Source organism: Antrostomus carolinensis, unplaced genomic scaffold (genome assembly GCF_000700745.2).
Source record: "Antrostomus carolinensis isolate BGI_N321 unplaced genomic scaffold, ASM70074v2 scaffold7967, whole genome shotgun sequence".
NCBI classification, from domain to species: domain Eukaryota; kingdom Metazoa; phylum Chordata; class Aves; order Caprimulgiformes; family Caprimulgidae; genus Antrostomus; species Antrostomus carolinensis.
In genome coordinates, this window is record NW_010325335.1 from 67,427 (window position 1) to 77,504 (window position 10,078).

Consider the following 10,078-nt stretch of genomic DNA (forward strand, 5'->3'; position numbering starts at 1 on the left):
ATATATATATACACACACACACACACACCATTGCTGCACGTGCAATATCCCAGATTAAAACTCCAAAGACCACTTCATATGGTACCCAAAGGCTCTAATTTTCTCTGAAAAAAGGCAAACTGGAGTCTAGTTTAGCAAAGGAGCTCAGGAAAAGGGAAGTGGTTATGCATAGTAACATTTCAAAGACCTTCTCTTGAAGCTTTTTACCCCATTCCATGTATTTATTTACATGTATTTGGCATTATAGCTTTAAGCTGCATACACTGCTGAATGCATTAGGGAAGACATACAGGCTAATCCTAGGAATATTTTCCATTTATGCCTTAGACATATCCTATCTATTATTCACAATTTTTATGAACATCCTTTTAGATTCCTGTTTCTCTTTTAAACCCTTTCTCTTTTGTCTCCAAGAGTGTCCTTTCAAAATTCTCCCAGAGTTTTTGGAATAATTAATGAAATTTTTCTTTCAACTCTTGTTTGATTGTTGTTTTTAAAAAAAAAAAAAAAATTCATTGCTGGTATTCTTTTTTTTTTCCCTGACTTCCCTTTTCCTGATTTTTTTTTCTCAATAACCCAAAAGGCATCATTGTTGTTCTAAAAAAAAAAAAAAGTCATTGATAATTCATTCATTTGGTAGATACATATTTACCTAGTTGACAAATGAAAAATAAAACTTGAAATTTTCTATATTGCTCAGTGGGTCAACTCTAGTCAGCTGCTTCTTACAGTACTTAGCCAGTTTTTTTCCATTCTCCATGACTGCCAACAACCACACACACAATACTTGTTCCTGAATGTCTCCTTTGATCCAGACCTCTCACCGCCAGTCCTTACCTCCATCACATCAGGTCTTTCTGAAAGATGCAGCTGCAAATTGACCTTTCCTAGGGATCCCTACAGCTGAAATACTCGTATAAACCATCAATATTGTGGTTAAGGCTCCCCAGATGCCTGTCAGTAGGTACTTACACGCAAAGGAAACCCTGGCACAGAAAAGCACGCGTTATATTAGCAAGTCTGTGGCAGAACGGGGCATACAAAGGTTTGAGGCTTCCAGCCCTGCAGAGAAAAGGGGGTTGGGGTTTTCTTGGACTGTGGCAGTGCAATTGTACCAATTCTACAATTGGTATCACAGGTGTTGCACATAAATGCTTGATTATTGGATGAATTACACCAATTAAACCGCTACAGACACAGTTACTCTGTCAACACTCTTGTCTAGAAGAATCCTGATCCTTTTTTATTCCCAGGCAATGCAACATATACTGCTATTACATGTCAAGTAAATATATTGTCTTCCTGTGCGTATAAAGAATATTAAGTATAAATTAATTAACTATAAATTTAAATCAGTGTTCCTTCCCCTGCTCCACCTTAAGTCAGAATCCATCAGCATGATATGCAAAAGGCAGGAATAATACATTTTCTCGCCATTATTGGCTGAGGGTTCCAAATGATCTAAAAGCTACTTACAGAGGAAATTGTTTTCTCTTCCTGACTGTCATTCAGTCAAACCTTTCTTTGCTGGTGTGGCAGGAAATCGTGTAATGACCGCAGGTATTAATCCAGACACCATGTTCTGTGCATAAGGCCAGCACAGGAAAAAAGCAGGGGGCTAAATGTGGGAAGGAAACAGGTATCTAAACCTACAGGAAAGTTGGCTGATATCACCTAACTGTCACAGATCTGCATTTGTCCTCTGAGATGTTAGAAAATTCAAGATAGGAAATGGCTGGTTTTAGTATCCAAAAGGTCATGAGCTTCTGCTGTAAACAAATTGTACAAATAAGGTTTTGCCTTATTAGGATTCATACATTGAGGCTTTATAGAGATATTGTTGGTTTAGTGCAGAACAAAATTATTCTTTAAAAAAAACTGTTAATAGATACTGACCTGTATGAAAAAGAATTTGCTGTTTTGAAAATAAACCTATTTTTCAGGAAGAAAAATGTATGCTCTTGTTACTCAAAACAGTTTGTTGGTCTACAGCCAGTGATCGCAGGAGGTAAATTAGCAGGAAAGAGAAAACACTAAAAAAAGAAATGGAAGGGAGTGCTAAATCTGTCTCAGCTGCTGAATCACATTGTCTCCTCTTGATTGTTGATAAATCAAGTGTATATGTAAATATATCTTGTGAAAGAAGCTATTTAACCACACACGGTAAGATCAGCCTCCTACATTTTCTGCAGTTGTGAAAGAGAGAAAAGAGAGATAAAAAACAGACTGAGGTAACTGTATACTTTAGTCCCTAATTTTTTTAATCAAAGAATGAGCAATCTCCAGCTCAGAAGCAATATAATTAGCACAAGGATGTAATTATGGGGGGAGATATTTTTGTGCCATACAGGAGACCAATTCAGAGCTAGAGTTATTCAGGAATTTTTCAGTTAATATTTTGTCTGAAAAAAACTGCTCTGTTTCAAAAACAAGCTACAATTTTTTAAAGGGAGGGTTAATCATTTGCCTGCCTCACACAGTTCTGAAAGGGTCGACATGTTCCCACTTACACTCTGACAGCGAAGGCAGTCAGACTCACTGGGCTGTAGTTCCCAGGATCCTTTCCAGAATCCTTTTTGCAGGTTGGAGATCTTTTTGTTTCAAAATGTCTGGGGTGGCAGAGTCCACAGTAAAGAATAAGATCACTGAACAGCATGGTCTGTTGGGAGAGAATCACAAACGCAGGGAGGCAGTAGCTTAGTCGTAGCCCCTGCACTGCTCTTTTCATTCCTTTTTTGCTTATTTTGTATTTAAAATTAAAATATAAATACTCATGAAGCATTTATAGAAGTGGGGCTGTATAAAATCTAAATACTCATAATATGTGCTGTCATACATCACCAAAAATTGAGTATGTTTAAATTACTTAAAATAAAGCAAATGTATGCATCCCTAGGATAAGCTGAAAATTGAATTTCCTTAAAGTGAAATCTTTAGTGGAGTAAAATAATTTATGTACCACAACCCATGAATCATTAACACCCTACCATGTATGTTTACAGAGCATTTCCAACTGTCCTGTGCTTGCAGATAAAAACCAGTAAAGATTTGTAGGGCACTGTGAAATCTCTGCCATCACTGTGACCTCACTTGTTTGCAGAGTCGATCCCCGTGGCTTTCTGAAGATTCACAAGCTTAAGCCTTGTCAGTAAGAGGTGCATCTGAACCTGCCTTTAAAACCAGCAACAGTCAGGTGCTACACACCTGAGCCAACAGAACAGTGGCACTCAGGTCTTCTAAGGACCCAGCAGATGAGATTCACCTGATGCCAAACTCGGGCAGGGCCAGAGCAGTGTGGGGCAGGAGGCAGTCAAAGGCTTTGTTTTACACATGTGATGCTCCACCAGCTCTACTGAGTGGCACCAAAACCACTACTGGTGGCAAATTACATCTACAGAGGGTAGGTATGAATGATGGCTGGGATTCCTGCGCCAGGCAGGGTGGTGTTTTCTGCAACAGACTTGCTTCACTTTAACTGTAGGCAGGAAATTGTTTGCCAGATGTGCCTTAACCAAAGCTATATAAATTGGTGTCATGTCCCCTCTCTGTAGTCTATCATCTGACTAATGCATGCCTAATTTATTACATGCTCTGCCTCTAATTCTCTATTATTGCTTACTATCCACACCCTAACTGTCTGACTTCCACCAGACACACCCATCTCAGCTGAGGTGTCGATGCAAGAGGCTAGTGGTACCACAGACTGTTCTGCATTTTTGTTTTTCTTTCCCAGTGGCCTTCTTATTTCAACGCTCTTTCACTGTTGCCCTCGTGCAGAGGTCACTCATATCCTCTGTGACTACAACACTCCCTGGAAGAGTCTATAAATGCAGCAGGATCAACTTCACACTCACCATCGGTTATCAGCGCTCTGCTTGTAAGGACCTTTCCCAGCATAAATTTGATCACTGCCAAGACAGTACAAAGGATTCCACTTAAAACGGAGACACTATACAGAAAATCATCCTGAAAGAAAAGATGTCAGACATTAGTATATCTTCTGGTCGTGCCCTATATATTAAGTTACAAATAGTACTAGTTCTTGAGCAATTATTTGCGCCACTGAAGTATAAAACCTGAGGAAAAATGTCCTGACTTACGACTTTCACAACAGCTGGTGCTTATTTTGCCTATACTGTTGTCTGTAATTGCTTTTGCAAACATAATTAATGATGGTTCCAAGCAACAAATTTTGAATTGACCCAAAATCTTAAGAATCAGGAGGTGACAGACCTGCAGGGCTGACTGCAGGCTGCTTGGTAATCTGGTGTCTAATGCAACCAGTAATGAAGTCTCCACATGCAGGATAAAGGCTTGAGAGTAGAATCCCACTTACCAGACCTTTGTTGATTTTTGGTGTGGGAAATAACCACTTAATATTGTTTCTGACTCTGCGCTTGCTTTGGTTTTGTTTGGTTTCCTTCTTCTAAGGTAAAGTCTGTCCCAAACTACATCTGTAAGACTTTTGATACTGATGTGCAAATTCGGTTTAGCTCGCTCTTAGAAAACAAGTTTTCCATGGACTTTCTTTTCAGAGCTACAGAAACATCCACATCGCTTAATTTTAATGTACAACAGGGGCTCCCTAGGCTCCCTCCACAGAAAGCTGTGTGTCTATGTAGGGCAACTCATTTTTTAACACACATTCTCTAAAAGGTCATCTGGAGCCACTTACCTCTTTCTCCTGACTCTTTTTTGTTTGGTTGGGGTGGGAGGAAACACTCCTGGGTGCTGAAACACCAGCACTGTGATAAGGTAGCTACAGGGAGTCCCTGTGCCTTCTCCACCCTGGAGGTACATCAGCCCTTGGGCTATGCAGAGAAACCCCAGTGAGCTCTTATCATGCTTGCCTGCCATCTAACCACAGAGCTTGCAAATAGATTTACACATTACCCTTAATAGAAGCTTTGATTTAAGGTGTTGCAGCATCAGTACAAATAAAGGAAATAATAGTAAGAAAATATATATATATATATATATTTTTATCTGCAAGTTTAAGTGGGCCAGTGCCACAGGGAACCTGTTACTGATTAAAACACTCTGGCAAAAATCCCCGTTGACAGAAAACATTCTCAGGATGATTCATCATCAGCTCCATCCATTTTCATTATTTTAGCAGCAATTCAAAACTCAAGGAAATTAAAAAAAATGGTTTTGAAAGCTGCTTAGGAAGATACTGGGAATTGGATTACTGGTATAATGTACTCACGTTCCTAAATAAATCATTCAATATATTTTTACACGATTTTTTATGTCATATAATTTTCAAAGACTGCTTCATTCGTTCTCAGTCATGAGCTCATTCTCTCTAGTCCTGGTTAAGATATTGAGTATTAAGGCAAAATGCAGTGAGGGAAAGAAGTAAAATAGAAGCAGTGAGAACGCAGAAGCCAAGCCCTGAGTAAAGGCAGGATAAAAAGCATTTGTGAAGTTATTCTAACAAAACAACTGGAATATACCCAGGCAATTTTGGAGTGCTAGGGAAGGACTAAGGAAGGAATGGGAATGTTTGCTTGCTGTCAGCCTAGCAAGGAAAGTTGGGAGCTTTCAGAAGATCTGAGATGACAACAAAGCTCTGTAAGTCTGGATAAGCTTTTGAAAGAAGCACTTGGAATCTGAGATCCTTGTCAAATTCATGCCTCTAAATTTTGTGCATCTTTCTCAAAAATGTGTATTTACCATGCCCAAAGACTTAACTTTGATAGCCTGCCAAATTCTGATTGGTCTTAAAATTTTAATCTAATCTCATGTAATATTTTATTACATATTTTACATAATATTTAATATACAGCATATGTGTAAGACTTCAGAATAACCTGAAGCAGAATTATATGCTTCATCAGCCTAGTCATCTCTATCTCAAAATTAGCCTAGCCATTTTACTGGAATCCAAGAATCACTTAAATGTGATACAGATTTCTGAATCAACTTCTAAATTGAATTAAAGAACAGGCTTTTTTAGAGAATTCAGAAACTAGAAATTCTTCATTAAGTTTGCTGGGTTTTTTAATGAATCATAGAAGACAAGCTGATTTTGTTGCTAACACTAATCCAGTAACCACTGATAAGGCAGAAGTCATGATAAATCAAAGCTCCTTTGTTATCACAGTGAACACAGAAAGGGAAGAAATTTAACAATACAGTTCTTAATGCAAACGTCTCAGCAGTTTCTTGCTTTAGACTGTGCCAAACAGATTTTTCAGAAGACAATATTCCTTTTTTTAATCTCTAAACCCCTGCATCTAAATAATATCTAAAAAACAGTCTCCAGTTGTGTGCAGCTTTTCACAGCAGCCACGGGGAGGAGGCAGATACCGCAGTAACTGAGCACACGGTGCAGGAAGACAAAATTAAAAAGAAAAAAAACCCTAAATTCACTCTCCTCAGTACTTCACTATGCTTTCTGGGTGTCCAGGCACCCAAGAGCTGGAAGAAGAAGAGTGAGGCTACTTGCTACTAACAAGACTGTTTTGCAGATGTAAGAGATCAGCCCAAAACACATGGTGAAGCCCAGCAGCTCGGGCAGCCCCTGACTGAGCAGGCGAGGCAATAACAGGAGAGAAACTGCTCAGATCGCTGCCTGGGCACTGCTTGGCTGCAACGATCAGCAGCTGGAACCGGTTTCAGACAGCAGCTGGCTGCTCTGGTAAGTCATGGCAGGAATCACAGAATCACCTAGATTGGAAAAGCCCTTTAAGATCATCGGGTCCAACCATTAACCTCACACTGACAAGTCCCCAACTAACCCATGTCCCCCAGCGATGTGTCTACACAACTCTTCAATCCCTCCAGGGATGGGGACTCCACCACTGCCCTGGGCAACCCCTTCCAATGCCTGAGAACCCTTTCAGCAAAGAAATTCTTCCTCACATCCGATCCAAACTTCCCTTGGTGCAACTTGAGGCCATTTCCTCTCATCCTAAAGGCAGGTCCTGCTAAAAGAGATTCCCACAAATTACCTGCGGGAGGGCTGCTGTGGGGTCAGCACCTGGGCTGGGGCTGAAGCCTCACAGAGGTGGCCAGTCAAGAAGACACACAACTGACACACATTTTCTGCAGTGCTATGGGCTCTGAAGAGTTAAATGCATCATACTGTGGCTGTGAAATGATTCCCATGAAACTAACTCATCCTTTGGAGAAATGAAGAAAAGAGAAGCCATAATGGAGATCTAAATTAATAAAATAAGCCTGGCCATCTGGCACCATCTCCCTCCGGATCTTCCCGCAGTCCTGCCCTCTCTGTACCCCTTGCCTTCCCATCTGACAGTCATTAAGAGCACGAAGCACATCTAGCCACACTCACTGTGCACATCCTTGGTGTTATTTTAATTAAAGTAGCAGTAAATTGTGACAGATGAGAAAAATTTAAATTCTGATCATTTCCATACGATAAAAGCTTCTCAGTGTGGTAAATAAAGCTCTTTGCTTTTCCATTTCTTTTCATCATATTCCCTCATTACTACTACACTGTACACGAGACCTTAATTAAAGGACACATCTATCTTATGAGATGGCTTCATGTATAAAACAGCACTGCACATAAAGTGAGGTGCCCATCCTGGACTGCCATCTCATTACACAGCACTCTAATATTAAACTGCAACGTCCCTATTTAAGATTTATTTTATGCAAGATTTTATGCAGTGACAGTTTACTAAAGAAAGCTTTCCTACAAAGCTCTTTTTTGGTCCCAGATAAGGAATAGTAGAAGTTTAGCAGGCAGCTTTCCTCCCCTTTATCCAAATGCCTTGTCCCCATCAGCACAGCTGAGACGAGGGGTCTTCAAAAATGTGACAACAGTTCTGTTCCCACTTTCAAGGATTTCACCAAAAGCAGCGCTAATCTTATGGCTTCAGGAAAATTTGTTGATGATGATGATCCACAGGGGAGGCTCCAGTGCTTGGCTTATTAGGTGGAGATATTTTAAGCCAATTCCCAGCCTGGTAACTAAATTTCAGCTGATCTGTGCTCCTAATCTTTTCCTAAAATGCATTTCACTAATCCTGACTCTAAAATTTTGCCCTGATTTCATGTAGTATTTCTAACAAGTCCCCTCCACCCCTTCTCCTTTAATTAACAGTCCTTCCTCTTGCACTCCTGGGATGTAAAGATGTTTTCAGTTCACCTGAAGTGTACAGTGTTGAGTAAAAAGGTATTCAACCATACAGGAGGAAGAAGGCATGTTCAGTGTTCCTCTCCAGCAGTGACAATATATTCAATATTATAATTAAAATCTATGTGTAATCCTTCTCCCTGGCCCTCCTTGGTATCTCATTCTAGTGCGGCCCCAAAAGAAGCTTCTCCTCCTGTTCCCCAACAGCTGCATGTTTCTTTCCACTTTTCTGCCCTCTTCTAAGCTTCTTCTGTGCACTGGCCAAAGTCTGAACCGCCTCCCTGCTCCCACTGGTACCATCTTTTATCATTACTGGTACCATCTTTTCCACAGCACTTTTCCCTTCCCTGTGAAGCTGGTGTCTCATGGTGTTGCACCTCTTCTCTGCTGAGCCTTGCTGATCTTGGCTGAGGAGGCAGGGACGTGCTTCTGGAACGCTACAGATGGTGTTGGCAGGAGCGATGTCATGGCTAGCTCAAACTGAGCTGCATTTGTGTTGTTAAATATTCATTTTGCCCATCTCTGCAACCCACCATCTGTCTCACAGGTCCTGACAATGACCCTTCTTCAGTCCAGGTGACTAGTCACTGTCCTCCCCAGCGCCCATTAGGTCCTGCCACCACCTTGCTCCTCATTCCCACATCCACACACTTTCCGCTGCCTCCTGCTCCTCCAGGTCCCTCAGCAGCTCCCACATCATCTGGGCACACTGGCTGTCAGATCACTGAAAGCCCCTGTGTGCAGCACTAGCTTTCCCCCACCTCCCCCCCAGAGGATTCTGTTTATATAGAGAGTAACAGCAATGTTCCCAATGCTAACACTTTTCAAAAAAATAAAAAAAAAAAAAAAATCCAAATCCCTAACATATTTTCTCCCAAGTAATAAATAGTTTATGTAATCAGTCTAGAGGGAGCTTCTGGGAAACTGGAGGGTCTCTCTCACCAGCTAACTTCAAAAGGGACAAGAGTTTTAATTGCACTTCACTGTCAGAAAACAAACCAACAGCCCAGTGTCTGACTCAAGCAGGAGGTAGTCTCTTCACACGGAGATATAAAGATCTATTATTAGTAACCAAAAAAAACCCCCCAAAATCTTATGAATGTTTAAACTTGTACCTTTGGTGCTGAAGTGCTGTGACAAAGCAATTCCACAGCACAGAACACTTCTTCAAGAGACAGATAACAGAGACAGGGTGTGCTGAATGCCACGGCGGGGGCACCAGGGCCAGGAGCTGAGGGGCTATGGACTCCAGAGAACTATGTCAGGTGACCTTAGGGCTCCTGCAAAGGGTCTGCTTGAAATGCTGAGATCGCTCAGCATTGCTTCCCATTTTCCCAGAATTCATCTGTTTTACCAATCAAACACTTATAAAACATGTGGCTGGTCCTCCCTGGAAGTGTTTAAGGCCAGGCTGGATGAGGCTTTGAGCAACCTGGTCTAGTGGAAGGTGTCCCTGCTGATGGCAGGGGGATTGGAACTGGATGATCTTTAAGGTCCCTTCCAATCCTATCCATTCTATGATTCTATGATAATTAAAATTGGTATTTGTCCATCCTCAGAAGTGCCTCTCTAACAAGATTACCATTTCTCCAATTAGCAGGGGACTGAGACCAGCAATGCATTTCACAGAACCCACCAAGTGGCTAGCAGTTGCCAACTTTCATTTCTTATCACCATGCCGTAAATTCTGAAAACAAGACTTCCCACCAATCTCTTGAACAAAGTAATTGATATGTTTCTCCTAATGCTGCTTACTAGCTAGTGCAAGTATCCACAACGTGCTCACCAACCTGTAAGAAGTGTGTGTATTTTAGGGTTAAATTAATTGTTTAAGGCCAAACACCAAACCATACATAATAGGTAACGACTATAAAGCAGGATTCTAATGTATAATTAATGTATATGGTACTTTGACTTGAAATAATAAGCAATAAATTATATATATATATATATATACATGACATT

General features: G+C 40.8%; 1 protein-coding gene across 1 annotated transcript in view; it reads right to left on the reverse strand.

The window, feature by feature from the left end:
- Positions 1-10,078, reverse strand: part of TMEM163 (transmembrane protein 163) — a 45,536-nt gene that overhangs the window by 3,397 nt on the left and 32,061 nt on the right. Inside the window, exon 5 of the mRNA XM_010171169.2 lies at positions 3,855-3,966. Within this exon, the coding sequence (XP_010169471.2) occupies positions 3,855-3,966 (112 nt within the window). The remainder of the gene's footprint in view (positions 1-3,854; positions 3,967-10,078) is intronic.